Below are 16582 nucleotides of genomic sequence, written 5' to 3' on the forward strand. Positions count from 1 at the left end.
GCTGTGTGTGTGCTTCAAGATTATGAAGCAAGTGCTAAGATTCCAATTGGCCAAGAGAAAAAGTGCTAAGATTCCGATTGGCCCAGAGAAATGTAAATTATAAGAATTATCCAATAATGTTTCGCAATTCTAGCCTGCATGGCAGTTACTGTGAGAAACAATATTGGCGAAATGGTTCAACTTGACGCTGCGCTATGTGACGATTACCCGCGTGGCCAATAAAAACAGGGCATCCAAACAAGTGCGGAAATCAAAATGAAAACTCTGCCTACTTTTGCTCTGTCCAGTGTAACGTAGAGCAAACCGCTCTGTATCTGAAGGGCCCCATTTTATTTCTCCATTTAATAAATGAACTATTCAGATAGGTATTTGTTGTGAAAGAAATAGTTACAATTTCAAGCATTTTATCCAAAATTTAAGCACTTTTCAAACCTTGAAAACGCATCAAAATTCAAGCATTTTCAAGGATTAAGCACCCGTACGTAAATCTTTTATTTAGAATGCATTCAAATGTCATTTACGTCTGAGTTGGTCAAGAGATGTAAAGCACCGTTTCTGAAGAGTGTGCATGTGTGAACGTGCTCTACTATGCAAGAACGAGCCTATGATTGAATCTGGAAATAAAGCAAAATAACTGAGAAAAATGAGAAATAGTCCTCAGATGCCTTGTCTGTAATTTATATCAAAAACTAGCATTAATTTGATCTCAAACAGATTCATTAAAAGTAGTTATCTCTCCACAACCTGCGTGACATTAACCAACGTGGTTGATCGACCAATTTGCGACAATACGGTTTCGGAAACAGTCGTGACTAGCTAGTTGATTTCTTCAAAGATGCATCATACTATAGAAGAGAAGCAGAGTTACACGGTTGTACGGGAAACACACTCCTGAAGACTGAACTTCACTCACGATCAGATTGACTATGAGCTGCAGCAGCTGCTCGAACCACGGCAGAACCTTCTCTCTGTAGCTGCTGAAGATCGAGTGCAGGATGTCCGACACCTTGGTCAAGATGTAAACGTCATTCTCGTCCTGAAACGCACGTGAGAAACATGGAGATCAAGAGGAGCTTTAAAACGAGGGCAAGCAAACATTCAGCATCTGTTAGACGAGCAGCTCACCTCATCTTGTAACGTCTCCTCAACCTGCTCGTCATAGTCTTCATCTTGTCGTTTGGCTGCAGAGAAAAGATACAAGCAGTGTAAACAAATTGTTTTTAGAAATATGTGACCCTGGATCACAAAACCAGTCACAAGTCGCACAGGTATATTTGTATAACTATACATTGTATGGGTCAAAATTATCGAGTTTCCTTTCATGCCAAAAATCATTAGGATATCAAGTAAAGATCATGATCCATGAAGATATTTAGTAAATTTCCTACCATATATACATAAAATATCACAATCGCGAACAGAAATGAACTTTAAAGGAGATTCTCTCAATGTTTCGATTTTTTTTGCACCCTCAGATTCCAGATGTTCAAATAGCTTTATCTCAGCCAAATATTGTCCTATCCTAACAAACCATACATCAATGGAAAGCAGCAAATTCAAATTGACCCATGTGACTGGTTTTGTAGTCCAGGGTCACATATGACGTGCTTTAAGGATGTGCGAGACTAGTTGCCTAAACGATATTCCTGCTGATGGTCGACTTCGAAGACTAGTCGGTCGCAAAGTTTCCATTTAAACGTTAATGAAAGTCTGTGAAAGCACTAGGGATGTGTGCAACGACTAATTAAAACTCACAAATTTGAGTAATTAAAGATTGCAATAGGCTGATAAAAAAAAAAAAAAAAAAGTTTGATCCTGCCTTTAAAAGGAGAATAAATCTTTTGTTTTAGGAAAATGTGAACAAGTTTAAAATGAATCAAATTAGCAAAATTGCTATAGGGTTCAGTTGTCTTTAAAAAAAAGCTGCAATTTTTAAATGGAATAAACTACATTTTACAAAATATTCACTTTAAAAAATTGCAAAAATTACAACATAAATAACCATTTTCTCTGTATTTATCAAATAATCAGCCTTGGTGAGTATAAGAGTAATTCCTGTGCGACTCACCTTGTCTGACCTCCTGGTTTTTAAAATGCTCCTCTAGTTTGCCTTTCAAAATGCCTCCCAGCTCCTCAAAGTGTTCGTTGTTCAGGCACCCGTCTCCCATCAGCTCGACACACTAAGAGTGATGACATTAATTAGAATAACGCACAGAAACACCAAACAATTAGCATTTTCTATTTTTACAGTCCAGAACCCCACTGAACAGTTCTGGAGGACTCAAGCACCTCAAGGACTCAAATCACCTTAGCAAACGAGTGCATGATTTCTGACAGCACGTCCGAGTCGGGTTCGGTGCCGATGGCTTTGATGAGGGCGTCACACATGAAGTGCCACATCTGAGTGAGGTATTCTGGGCCTCTGACGCGAGCGCACTCCAGCAGAAGAGGCATGGACTCGGCGGCCGCCACTCGCACACGTCAAGACTGAGTTAAGGACGCTAACAGAGTCTCAACATACTTCTGAAATCATACAAGCAACTCCAGATCCAAAAACAAGCAAACGAGATCTGTGTAAAGCAGGAGCATCACATAAGACTTGCGTGATAAAACATTAAATGGCATATGAATCAATTGCCTGATATACAGAATGAAATGTCGAACATATGAAGAGAAAACAACTGAAGCTTTGGGGGTGTTGATGGACTCAATCTATGTTTTGATCATTCTGAATCAAATCGGGATGAAGTCTTTGACAAAAACATGATTTATTCAAAGTTGTGAATGACAATATGCGCTGGCAACTTTTAGCACTGGTGGGGAAAGTTAGAAATTATAAATTTACTGCAATTAAAACCAATTAATCAGCCGATATTTGCGATTATCAGTTGTGAAACTTCAAGTAATTTTTTATTAACATTTCCAGTTTAGATTTTTGGAAGTGAATCAGTGTAAATCAGATGTAAAATTGTGCATTTCTTATTTGTTAATGCTAAACTGCATTTTATACCATCTAAAAGCATAGTAAAAATCTAGATTTCAGCATTGGATGACCATTAAACTGCAAAATGTGTTGAAGACGAGTAATTTTAGTCTCATGAAGGATATCATCATGAAAGTAGAACTTGAGCAGAGGGACCATCAGCTTGACGACTTGCTCCGTATATTCGACGAAACCTTCCTTCAGCTCTTTAGCATAACACACCTGAGGAAGAACAGACAGGAGAAATTCAATCTTTCAAGTAATTCAAAGGAATATTTTCACTATAACATGAGGCTTTGGGAATCGATTCCAAAAAGAATCAATTGCTCGATTCTGAGGCTTTGGGAATCGATTCCAAAAAGAATCAATTCCTCAATTCTGAGGCTTTGAGAATCGATTCCAAAAAGAATCAATTCCTCAATTCTGAGGCTTTGGGAATCGATTCCAAAAAGAATCAATTCCTCAATTCTGAGGCTTTGGGAATCGATTCCAAAAAGAATCAATTCCTCAATTCTGAGGCTTTGAGAATCGATTCCAAAAAGAATCAATTCCTCAATTCTGAGGCTTTGGGAATCGATTCCAAAAAGAATCAATTCCTCAATTCTGAGGCATTGGGAATCGAGAGTCGATTCTAAAGATTTGAATCAAGGGGAATCGACTCCTCTGTAAGAGCCTTTTATAAATTTCAGAGCCAATCATTCATTCTCTCCCTCGCTATTAGTGATTGGAAGCCCGATTCATTTCCACTAACAGTTTAGTTCGGTTACTCCATTATGTAATGCTTCACCTAGAATGATGTCTAACTGTGTTATGTCATGCTGAAACATTCAATTAATAACACATGGGAACGGCATAAAGCTAATTATTACCTTTCAATGGTGTTTGTCGTCACCGTTTCATTCTGTGGTCCTGCATGTCGAACTTGTCCAAAAATGTAAACTACTGATAAATACTGAGTAGCCTATAGTGGACAAGTTTCCTACATTAAAGGTTTGCACTCAAAGCACACAATACACACATTGATGCACAGATGCGGATGTGTTCTACATGTCTAAAACATCTAAAATAAATTTAAAAAAAATCATATAAACCATGATTCAGCGTTACATGGTGAAAGCACATAACGGAAACTTGAGCGCCGCTCGGACTACGTGTTCTTTACCTAATAAAAAGAATTGAAAATAAAAGGAAAGAATCGAGTCCGGAACAAGGAATCTGGGTAACACTATATTACAGTGTCCTGTTACACGTAGTTACTATAGTATTACTATAAAATCCGCATACATGAAACTAACCCTAAAACACCCTAATCTTAATCCTAACACTATAATAAGTACATGTGGTTTATTATTACTCCATCCGTGTTACAGTGCAATTATATATTTAGGTACGCTTTAAAATTAAGTGCAACCAGAATCAGAATAAAACAGCCAAACAAAATTGACTTTTGCCAAGAACGCAAGCATGAACCGAGAACATTTACAGAATTGTACTAGCCATGCAAGTGCATTTTTCATGCATCATTTTATTAAAAGTAATAAATTCAGATGAATTTAACGCATCATTGTATTCAAATGAATAAAATAAGGAAATGTATTGGTTTACATTAGCAAGACTCTGGAAAACAACTGCTTTATAGCCGAATCAAATTCATCATAATTGAACTGACTTAAGCTGAATGACACTATCTTCTGTAGAAAAGCTTCTTTATAGTTGAGTTTGCTTAACTATTGAACTTTGCAACATTCACACTGTTACTGAACTGAAATGAATGAACGTTTAACTAAATTGAGCGGAGTCTTTTTAGAGTGGATTCAGAGTTGAAACTATTCATTTCATAATTAAAGACCTTTGCAAAATTAAGTGTTATTTTCTTTATTGTGAAGCTGTTCAGTTTCTGAAACGCCTAAGCCACTCAAAGCATCTTAAGAGTTTGACTATAAGAGTTTGTTTTTGTTGGTTAAACTGCATGTCTGAGTGGTTCTCCGTCTCACCAGCATCTGGCACGCCGTGGCTTTCTCCTCCAGTCCTGCGGTCTTGATGCCAAAACTCTGCTGGTCTCCAAGATTCACAAACTCCCACCCATCATCTTCTGACATGTTCTCCATGTCCTGAGCTGAGAGAGCCAGAGGAAAAGGGAGTTACTAACACCCAGTTCAATCCATTACTAAGCTAACACTATTACAATAACACCACAAGTGAGAGTGTGAATATGCACTAGGAACAGAACTCTTACTGTCGAGGAGAGCCACTTCAGGTTTGATGGAGGCCGTCTTCATCAGCGGACCCATCACCACAGGCAGGTACTGCTGGAACTCCTTCCCCAGGATCTTACACATGCGCGCCCATGCCGAGATCATGTAGGAGATCTGGAAGCGCAAGAAGAGCTCAATAACACAATAAGAGAAACACTAGTTTTGGAATCAGGATGCATGATTTGCTCGGTTTTGCTGACCTGTGGGTCATCATCCTCTAGGTCATTGAAGTCAGTTTGTGTCTTCAGGAGGAGCTGCATCACCGCTGAAGCATCCGGCATGAACTACAGGAGCGAGCATAAAACAAAAGGGTTGCATGGACACAAATCAAACGTACTGTTCAGAAGCAAACACACACAGCACAATTCTTCCATTCAAAAGTAGTTGCTGGCATAAGCAACTGGGATTAAATGAGATGTATTCACTTGCCAAAGTTACATTCAAATAAATGCATTCATTTATATTTTGCACAAAAAAAAAATAAAGATACTAAAATTATCACCAAAAGTATAAAATTAAAATAATTTAGTTTTTTAAATTAAACGAATTTTATTTATTTTAAGTTTATATTTTATTTGTGATTTCTATTTGTTTACATTTAAAATAGGTAGAATTTACATGAAATATTTTAATAAAATAGATCAACTAAAATAAATACTGATAAATAGAGATCACCACATACAATAAAGAAAAAGAAAGTAAGATGAAATAAGTAAATTAGATCAAAGAAAATAAAATTAATTAAAATCAAATACTGATAATAAAACATGATCAAGTAAAAAAATTTATATAAAAGGATAAAATTTAACAAACTTAAATATTCAAACACATCAAATATATTTAAAAAAAAATCATAATACACAAATTAAATAAGGTAAAAACAAGTCAAATAAAAATGTATTAATTGTTTGTTTATAGTTGAACGCCATGCCAGCTATATTCATAAATTGTTCAAATCAAATATTTATCTTTCTTTCCTTTAATACCATGCCAGCTTCTTCTGCTTCGTTCATAGCCAGAGTTTAGTTGTTTAAAAATAAAAATTGAATCCTAAACCTCTTTAGTTTTTTCTAAAAAACTAAATTTGGATTTACTTGGTTAAAAACCTTTTCAAAAACATGAACAGAATAAAACAAGTTCCTCAAAGTGGTAGAAGTATTACAGCCAAAATAATAAATCAAAATAAAAGTAGTAATTTTAAATCACTCATATTTAGTTGATTTACTTTAATTTAAATAAATAACTTTCTAATGGTCCATTTTATTTTATTAACTTTAAAATATTTATTTTTTCCTGATCCGTGCCCCTAAAGCCACACACACACACACACACACACACACACCTTGTCTTTGCCCACAGCCAGGCCGATCAGGCTGATGCACTCGATGGTCTTTCCCCGGAGCAGCCGGAGCTCCTTCTGAACGGCGTTCTCCACGATGTGTTTGAGCGAGGGCATGAACAGGTCGTAGTACGGCACGAACTTCTCCTCTGCGGTATCAGCCACCGACGCGATGGACGTCACAACCTGCTCCAGAACCAGTTTAGTGCCTTTCTGGATCAGCTGGAAGAATAAAAAACCAACATTAGGGAAGGAAGTCACCAACATATCCCTGATTCAGTGTGAAACCGCATCAAACTGCATGCAGGAGAAGATCTCACACACGGTCAAACCATTTGTGATCACACAACTCAACACCTCCTAACATCTGAAGTGAGGTTCAGCTGAATTTCAATTCAAGAAACTTAACTAAAATGAAACCACATTCATTTTTGAATTGAAGTTGAACTGAGCCCGACCCAGATCTACTAAATCTCACCGCGTTAGCTTTGTGCACCTAACAGAAGGGAAAACAGATGTGACTGTGAAGCTGCAGTTTCCACAGGACAACAGGAGAGTTAAACTCATTAAAGGAGCAGCTTGGGATTCAAACTCCCTTTAACCAATCCAATAACTGAAACTGAAAGGGATAAGAGCACCTCCTGGAGTTTGGCGACCATGATGACGTGCAGGTGCTGGACGAGGCTGTCCAGATAGGGGATGAGGAGTGTTTTGGGACAGTCCTCGGTGAAGTTGATGAGGGCGGCAGCTGCGTGGGCCTGGACCCGAGGGTTCGACTGATCCTCCATGGTCTGCAGGAGCGCTGAGATCACCTGCACCAGGGACAAATGAGACCGCAATGAGAAACACAAATTGGATGCAAAATTCACTTTTATATGGGGTTTGCATACGTGTCTTTGCAGTGTGTGGACAACCAGTTGAGCAGTTGCTCATTATCATTTAATGAGATGGGTCGCTGTGAACAGCTGTTTTTGAGGAGGTAAGAAGGGTGTTTTACACAACTATTGAGGAATTTTAACCAAAGTGTGTTTCAAACTTTACATGAAGACCCTAAAGAATCACAGCAACTTGTGGAAAATGGGCATCCGACGACCCCTTTAAAGGGATAGTTCTCAAACAGGGCTGTCGTCAATTAATTCAGTATAGCCACTGAAAGGAACAAAAGTTCAGTACTTCCTTTCATAAATAAAATGTTATAAATATTTAATAAAATCAATAATATCAATAACAGAAGTTGTAATAAAAAGCTATAATGCTATATTTTATAACCAATAATAAAAGAAAACTACTATTGTGTTTAGTAGTAAGTTTTTAAAATTCAAACATGTTTTATTAATTTAAATAAAACAATATTTTATGCTCATCAAGCCTGCAGTTAAAAAAACAAACAAAACAAAAAAAACAGTAATATTATGAAATATTATTACAATTTAAAATAATGGTTCTCTTTTTTAATATATTTTAAAATGTAATTTATTTTTGTGATGCAAAGCTGAATTTTCATCAGCAAGTACTCCAGTCTTTGGTGTCTTATGATCCTTCAGAAATCATTCTAATATGATGATTTGATACTCAGTTATTATCAATGATGGAAACAGTTTTGCTGTTTAATATATTTTTTTGGAATACTTTTTTCAGGATTCATTGATGAGTAAAACGTTAACAGCATTTATTCATAAAAACAGCATTTATTCAAAATAAAAACATTTCTAACAATATAAATCGTTACCATCACCTTTTATCAATTTAACGCATTCTTGTTGAATTAAAGTACTAATTTCTTAAAAAAGAAAATTGTTATTGTTCCCAAACTTTTGAACGGTAGTGTATATTGTTACAAAAGATTTCTATTCTAAATAAATACAGTTCTTTTTAACTTTTTATTCATCAAATAATCCTGAAAAAAGTATCTCAGGTTATAAAAAAAATATTAAGCAGCACAACTGTTTCCAACATTGATCATAAATCATCATATTAGAATGATTTCTGAAGGATCATTAGACACCAAAGACTGGAGTACTTGCTGATGAAAATTCAGCTTTGCATCACAAAAATAAATTACATTTTAAAATATATTAAAAAAGAGAACCATTATTTTAAATTGTAATATTTCATAATATTACTGTTTTTTTGTTTGTTTTTGTTTTTTTTAACTGCAGGCTTGATGAGCATAAGAGACTTCTTTCAAAAACATTAAAATTGTAATGTTTCCAAACTTTTGACTGGTACTGTATACATACATGTAACAGAACTGAATAGTGAATTGTGCATCGTCACGAAAGTTTAAGCCTTGCAAATTTAAGTCACTTTATATGATGAACAGATTTAATTTAGGCTTTTATTCACAAACATTGATCAGCGAACAAACAGAAGCTCAACCGAACCTGTTCGACGTGCAAAAACAAACCTCTTGCAGAAGCTCAAACGTGCTGCGTAACAAGAGAATGAACCTCATTGGTTCTCACAGCTCAAGCAAACATGATGTGTTTGATGTCTTTACCACAACTGATGTGCGAGTTGATTAAGGTTTGTTAATAAAAGCCTAAATTCAATCTTTTCATCATAAAGTCTCTTCAGAAAATGTAAACTAAACCAATTCATGTGGATTAGTTTTACTTTAAAAAACATGTTTTGAACAACATGAGGGTGAGCAATTAGACAATTTAGATTTTTGTGGGTGAACCATCCCTTTAAAGCCATCAAACTGCTTTGGAAGAGTTGGAAGAGTTTACTTTTTCCTTTCCCAATTAATTATATGGAAAAGAACATGAACATTGTTAAAGAAATACCTTGTGTTCACTGTGAAGCAAAAAAACATTTAAAATACAAGAACACATAAAAAAATAAATAAAATAAAAAAGGCAATACCTTGTCGTGGAATTTCTTCTGGAAGGTGGGGGCGAAGTCTGTGGCCATCTGTCCAATAGCGTTGCAGGCAGCGTAGCGAACCCTGGGGTGCTGAGAGGTTTGGAATGAGGCTACGTTTAGCGTCTGTACTTTGCTTGTTCATACGCAAATCAAGTGGTGATTTATGGGCCATAAAAGAGTTCTTACAGGATCCTGACAGAAGAGCAAAACGAAGCTGACGATCTCACTCAGAATGGCCTCCATCTGTTGGTGACATCCCTCGCCGATAGCAGACAGCGCCATCAGACCAGCGTGCCTGTACTTCCAGTCCGCTGCGAAACAAGACCGTTTACATGAGTGCATTTATAGAAATATTACGATTTCTGTTCAATCAAATGCATCTACTCACGGTTCTGCAGCATCTGCATGATGTGCTGTTTGATCATGGGAAGGACGATCTTTCCTCCGAGTCCACAGGCAATCCTGTCCAGAGCGCTCTCACCCGCCACGGCATTACTGAACACCAGAAGATAACATTTATGAAGACACAGAATCACTAACAAATAAGCTTTGACAGGCATTTCAAAGCAATAACGCCACGCTCAGAGATCAAATCCTAGCGAGCTTCACAAGTAATGGGAAATTACTAGTATGCACATTTTTCCCAGTGGTGTACAGTGTTAAATATACCGTTTCTTTTATGATGCAAACATTCTTACCTGTCAAAATCATCATCTTCTAGTTCATCTGCCATGGCCCAATCCTCATCCTCCTCCAGATCCACCATCATACTCAACATCTGAGGAACTGAAACATTCACAAGACTGTTGAACTTCACAGCAGACGACATGCTAGCGGCACTCAACGCAGACGTCATGCTAGCGGCACTCAACGCAGACGTCATGCTAGCGGCACTCAACGCAGACGTCATGCTAGCGGCACTCAACGCAGACGTCATGCTAGCGGCACTCAACGCAGACGTCATGCTAGCGGCACTCAACGCAGACGTCATGCTAGCGGCACTCAACGCAGACGTCATGCTAGCGGCACTCAACATCGAGCATTACACGCCTGCAAGCAAATTAGCAGTGCTAGGTCGTCACTAATTTGCATTGCTAACGAGACTTCATTCGTCTGAAGTCACAACAGCTCTGCAGTTTTTGAAATGCAGTATTTTTTTCTACTATATTTTAAGCATTCATAATAGTAATACAGTAATCATTCGTAATTAAGTTGTAATAACTTAAATTGGTATTTTTTACTATCAATAATAATAAAATTAATAGTTTAAATTGATATTTGTTACAACCATCATAAAATTACTATTATTATTATTATTATTATTATTATTATTATTAAGTCAAATCAATATATTTATACAATTAATAATAAAATTGTCATTTAAATATATATTTTTACTACAATTGTTAAATACTACAGTAGCTGTAAATAATCACACATTTTTATAACCATTAATAGTAATAAAAAAACCACATGTAATAGTAATTTTACTACTATAATCATTAAATAAATTAATACTACAGTAGTTGTAAATCAAATCAATACATTTATACATTTTAAAACCATTACTAATAACTAACATTTTATTTACCATAACCATTAACACATTTAAATACACTAAAAAACCATTAACACATTTAAATACACTAAAAAACCATTAACACATTTAAATACACTAAAAACCATTAACACATTTAAATACACTAAAAACCATTAACACATTTAAATACACTAAAAAACCATTAACACATTTAAATACACTAAAAAACCATTAACACATTTAAATACACTAAAAAAAACATTAACACATTTAAATACACTAAAAAACCATCCATCCATCCCATTTGCTCCCCCCGAGTAATTGATGACATTTTTTGGGTAACAAACCCTTTAACAAAGCACTTTTGCAAAATTACTACATGCAATACATGAGTTTAGCCAGACTTGCGAAAAACGCTTTAATTCACTGTTAAAACTATCAAGCTACTAAGATAAGTTAGCAAAACAAGTACTTGTGTGTTCAGTGTGAGGAAGTGAAAACGCTACAGGTTAATTTGCATGGAAGAGCACACAGATTGTAGCTGACGAGTTTCAGTAGCTTCGACTGAGGCATTTAGCACTAACATAGGAAGTGTTAAACGTCTCGCTCTCTTACCGCTCTGAGCGACGATGTTGGTGTGTTTTCTCAGCATGGCAGCAGCGGTTTCAGAGAGTGTGACAATGACTTCCAGAGCCAGCTGACGCTGCATGTTTGTGAGGTTGGTGTCCGCACACAGCTGTTAAGAGGAGAAAAATCAACATTCTGCATTTCTAAAAGGCATTGAGGCCGTTTAGAATAAACATTTGCTGATGAAAACTTGTTTCTGCAACCGGGCTATGGAAGGTGCATGAAACTGGCAACTTCCAAGCATTAAATCGCAGAGATAAATATGTGCCTGTCAAATAAAACCTCAAGAATCGGCACAGACGAGCCGTCTCAAGGAACCACCAGGCACATCTACACACATTCATAATAAAAGAAAATATAAAACCTTTAAATATAACCGTTTACCTTTAGGCTCAGTTGGAGAGTGGCTTCCAGGTTTGGTCTCAAGTATTTGGGGGCCGTGTCTGCAATTTCCACCAATGACTTCAGCACGGAGTCGTCACCAGCATAACAGGATTCATTCACCGCCTGATTAGGGAAAGAAAGATTCTTTTAGTGCACTTCATCAACACTAGGGATTTTTTTCTAGTGGTTTAGATAACGTAGATTATCAACCCAACTATAAAAAAAAAGAAAAAGAAAAGGTGAGTGTCATTTTCACTAGTGATGCACCGAAATGAAAATTCTGGGCCGAAACCGAAACTTTAGGATGCTCTTGGCCGAAAACCGAAACTGAAGCCGAAAATGGCTTCTTTTAAAAACGTATATATACTGCTTGAATTTAATGGATCTGAAATGAAAAAAAAAAAATCACAATATAATCAAATTTTATTAACAGTTACATAACAAAACATAAAATATTTTTAACAATAAATATACATTATTATTCTTCAAGTTTTATGTTCCATCAAATAAAATAGTTTTTTAAAAGTTGTGCAAAAAAAAAAAATCCACAATTTGAGATTTTTGCAGAACAAATGTTACATATTGCAACTTTGGTGTCCTCTCGTATAGGGCTGTCACTTTTGTGAAAAATAAATCCTGTTCGATTTTTGAGACATAGGCTAAGTGTTCATTGAATCGTTAGTAAATTGCCTATATTTGGCGTTGATCCGTTTTCAACGCCAAATATAGGCAAATCCACGGACAACTAAACAGACATTAGGACGACCGTAAAGTCAAGCACAAGTCAGCAATGTGGACTGCCATAACATCAATGAAAAGCATTACTGAAGGCTACATATTATGCACTATATTATGCAGAAATAGGCTGTGTGTGTGTGTGTGTGTGTGTGTAGTTGCTGTGACGATACTCAGACGAGCTATGATGCTCTCGCTGTGCAGCTGCAATGCGTTTTAAAATAAAGGCTTCAATATTCTCGAGAAAAGGAGTTTTACCTATTACAGGCAAGCCGAGGTGATGTGACATATGGGGCGTGGCAGCATCGACGATTCAATTTTTTGATTCGATAATCGAGATTGAGCATTAATTTCGATCGATTACTAATGACAAAAATTTGACTATCATTTGACTAAAATCAAATGTCCTGAGCATCTTTTCACACATCAGGCAGTCCTTGTTTTTTTGCTCTGATTTAAATGGAAAGCATCAACGCAAACAATGAAGATTAATAAAAGGGTGCATTAAATTAAGCAATGGTGACTAGACGAGTGTTCATATGTACATATTTGGCCCTCCAGTTTAAACTTGGCAAAATGACGCATTCAAAAGCAGGAACTAACAAGCAACCTTCAGAGCAATAAAACATCAAATGTGACAAAGCCCATATTCTGCAGTGTTTGAGGTGCGAGTGGTTAAGAGCTCGTCACCTGTAGTATGCCGGGAAGAAGGTCTGAAAAGTGTTTCAGCAAAGCTGTGTTTCCCTCATTGGACAGGATGAAGGACGCAGCGGCACGTGCAGCCAGGGTGCGAATCTGAAAGAACAGAGAGTTTAAGATTACAGGGCTTTTAAAAATCAAATTTAAGACTCAAGACCTTTAAGGCCTGTGCAAAATTAATACCATATTCAGAACAAAACCAAAAAACTCATTTTGCACACATTAAATTGCAAATTAGGAAACCTGCAAGTTTAACCATGTTTTACTCAATATATACATACTGAAAGTTGCACATGTATATTATTGGAATGATTGTACTCGTAAAATCCCAAAAGCCACAAGAGTTTGCTGAACATTTGATGTATAATGCGGGTTTTTAATTATAAACAAGCCTAAAACGCAGGGACTCTTATTTTGAAAATGTCTATGTTTTACTATTGCTGGCTGCTAATATCCACTCTTACAGTCCTCTAAAACATTACAATATAAACACCATAAAGTAAAGATTGTTTATTTATCTACAGTAGATCATAAGCAATCTCAAGCCTGTAGAACATGCAACGGTTTTGACTTTGACTGTGCAGCGCTCAATGTTCAATTCAACCATCAGCTTTTGAAGTTTAATGATCACAGACTTGTTCTAAAATGTAAGACTTTGACCTTAAATTTGATCAAACTGAATGCAAGCACCAGTGGGAATCCTGAATTAGTCACTTATTGTGAACAAACGTGTAAAAAAGGCAGATACTAAAGCACAAGACACTGACCTGTGGGTTTTCCTGATCCTGCATACACTGAACCAACATGCGCTTGATCACTTCCATGTAATGCTGCTGCTGATTGCCAAAGATACCTGGAAAGTTCCTGTACGAGGAGGAAACAAATGATTCAGAAAGAGAAATACAACTGTACTTTCACAGCATAGTTGCTATAATCGGCTGTGGTTGATTAGCATAAAAATTCACACACCAGAAAATATGCAGCGCTGCTTCTCTGAGGCCGACGTCCTGAGAGTTGACCGAGTCGAACAGGAACTTCAGGATCTCTGGCCACTGATTGTTGCCATCATCATCTTGGGATAAAAACAGAAGGTATTAGATCGCCTCTACACTAAAGGGTGACATGCGAGATTTTCAAAACTCTCCCATCCCACTCCAAAAAAAAAAAAAAATTATATATATATATATAGATCCCGCAAAAAAAACTGGGAGAAATTCCCATCCCAATCCCAGAAGAATGACTCCCATCCTGTTTTTTTTTTTTGGCTGAAATCTGTCAGTTACAGTAAAAAAAAAATTACAGTACATATCACAGCATGCCCACCTTAGTTGAATAAAAATCCAAAATGTAGTGTTATTTTAAGCCATCTTAAATAATGCACACATTAAATTTCATGTAAATCTTCCATGCAAATACAAACAAATTACTCCACCTTAAATTTAGTACAAATTTTGGTTACTTCATCCCGCCCAGAAATGTCTGAGCACAACTGAGGTGTAATTTTCCGACAGTAGTCGTTGCAGCGTGGCTTTCACGTCCGACTCTATTTTGATTGTGATTTTCGCAGCTACAAAGTGCATTGGGAAGCCTTCTCTTATATTATTGGTGGTTGGCATTGGCAATTTGGCCACCGACTGTTACGGGTGGAGCACGTCATTTACTTAACCAACCACTCCAAAGCAAACAGAGCATAAAGAGACGGGGCAACTAGAATAGAGTTAAAAATTAAAATGTATAAGTGGTATATTTGTGTATAAAGTTGGGTATCATTACGATTCCCGGTCCCGCCCACTCCCGCTGACTTTTTCCTGTCCCGTCCCAATCACGTGATTAATAGTGATTCCTGAAACAAAATGTCAACCTCTACTCTACACCACTCGGTGTGGCCAAACCAAGCTACGGGTCAACCAGAAGCAAACTGACCGATGAGATTTCGGGAGAGCTCCGCGGCGATGTCGCAGACCTTCTTGCGGATGTTGGAGCAACCGTCGGACTGGATCCCAGTGAGCAGCTCGGTCTTGATGGCCGTCTGCATGTCGATGGTCAGACTGGGATAGACCTCCTCAAAAGACGAGGACAGCAGACGTCGCAGCAGAACAGCCGCCATCTGTTTAACCTGTGGAGACGCATTCAGAGCTTTACACACCGCTTCTGTACCGGATCGACCTGCGCTGGGAGGGACACGCTGTGCAAATAAAGCCAGTTTCCCATCCAGTCTACAAGAAGCCTCTAAAGAGCATTTTGATGTTAAAAAAAACTATGCAATAAAGGAGCATGACGCTGTGCTATGTGAAGCATTAGCATTATGGGAACACGATTGGCCAATTAGCATTCAGAATCAGAACGGTTTTACAAAGTGTTGTAGTCTTCACATTAAACGCTTAAAGATATAGTTCACTTCAAAATTAAAATTGTCATTTACTCGCCTTCAAGTTGCTTAAAAAAAAAAAGTATGAATTTCTACTGAACAAAATATATTTTGAAGAATGTCAGTAAACAGCCATTTAATGGACTTCATTGACTTCCTTACACCATGTCCTAACTACACACGACGTGCAACAAAAGGTTATTTCCATGTTAATCAGAGTTTGTCCTAACCAGCCACGACGATTCGGTTTTAGAAACGGTTTCTATTTTTCTGCAACGTCGCGCTGGAACAACAAACACAAAGTGTGGCGATGATCATCTCAGGTGCTGTTTATGTGCTTTATTTAATGTTAAAAGCGTGTAATGTGACTCTGAATATCATTTAGTGCTCCAGCTTTGTGGCTGTAAAAGCAACAATGGATAATTCACCTCAGATCTTGAAATTAAACAAATGGAAACAAGAACGTACAAACAAGTGTATTCTTTGACAAAGATTGTCTTAGTAACTCAGCCGATGTATTTGAATGTTTAAATGGTGTAATATTTGTGAATTTGATTATGCAGCTACTTATCCATTTTCTTGCAATTGCCGTCAAGATTACTCTCTGTGAGACTCCGCCCACACACTGTTCTGATTGGCTGACTCCGCCCACACGCTGTTCTGATTGGCTGTGGGTTTTGATTGATTTTGATGCATCTCGCCGTCACGTCTAGTGTGGACAGACTAATTATTTGTCGCTGGAATCTTATCGCATCGCGTCTGGTTAGGACATGGTGTTAGTAGG

At 37.1% G+C, this 16582-nt stretch overlaps 1 protein-coding gene across 1 annotated transcript in view; it reads right to left on the reverse strand.

Moving 5' to 3' along the window:
* Positions 1–16582, reverse strand: part of kpnb3 (karyopherin (importin) beta 3) — a 28458-nt gene that overhangs the window by 7241 nt on the left and 4635 nt on the right. The window contains exons 3-22 of the mRNA XM_084101857.1: positions 15354–15546; positions 14400–14502; positions 14198–14294; positions 13422–13526; positions 11997–12119; positions 11601–11721; positions 10144–10231; positions 9834–9940; positions 9632–9756; positions 9446–9535; positions 7216–7389; positions 6581–6799; positions 5439–5522; positions 5220–5352; positions 4978–5099; positions 3109–3205; positions 2308–2480; positions 2069–2180; positions 1126–1181; positions 914–1036 (exon numbers count right to left, since the gene is read on the reverse strand). Of these exons, the coding sequence (XP_083957983.1) occupies positions 914–1036; positions 1126–1181; positions 2069–2180; positions 2308–2480; positions 3109–3205; positions 4978–5099; positions 5220–5352; positions 5439–5522; positions 6581–6799; positions 7216–7389; positions 9446–9535; positions 9632–9756; positions 9834–9940; positions 10144–10231; positions 11601–11721; positions 11997–12119; positions 13422–13526; positions 14198–14294; positions 14400–14502; positions 15354–15546 (2445 nt within the window). The remainder of the gene's footprint in view (positions 1–913; positions 1037–1125; positions 1182–2068; positions 2181–2307; positions 2481–3108; positions 3206–4977; positions 5100–5219; positions 5353–5438; positions 5523–6580; positions 6800–7215; positions 7390–9445; positions 9536–9631; positions 9757–9833; positions 9941–10143; positions 10232–11600; positions 11722–11996; positions 12120–13421; positions 13527–14197; positions 14295–14399; positions 14503–15353; positions 15547–16582) is intronic.

Source organism: Abramis brama (assembly GCF_963993115.1).
Source record: "Abramis brama genome assembly, chromosome: 2".
NCBI classification, from domain to species: Eukaryota; Metazoa; Chordata; class Actinopteri; order Cypriniformes; family Leuciscidae; genus Abramis; species Abramis brama.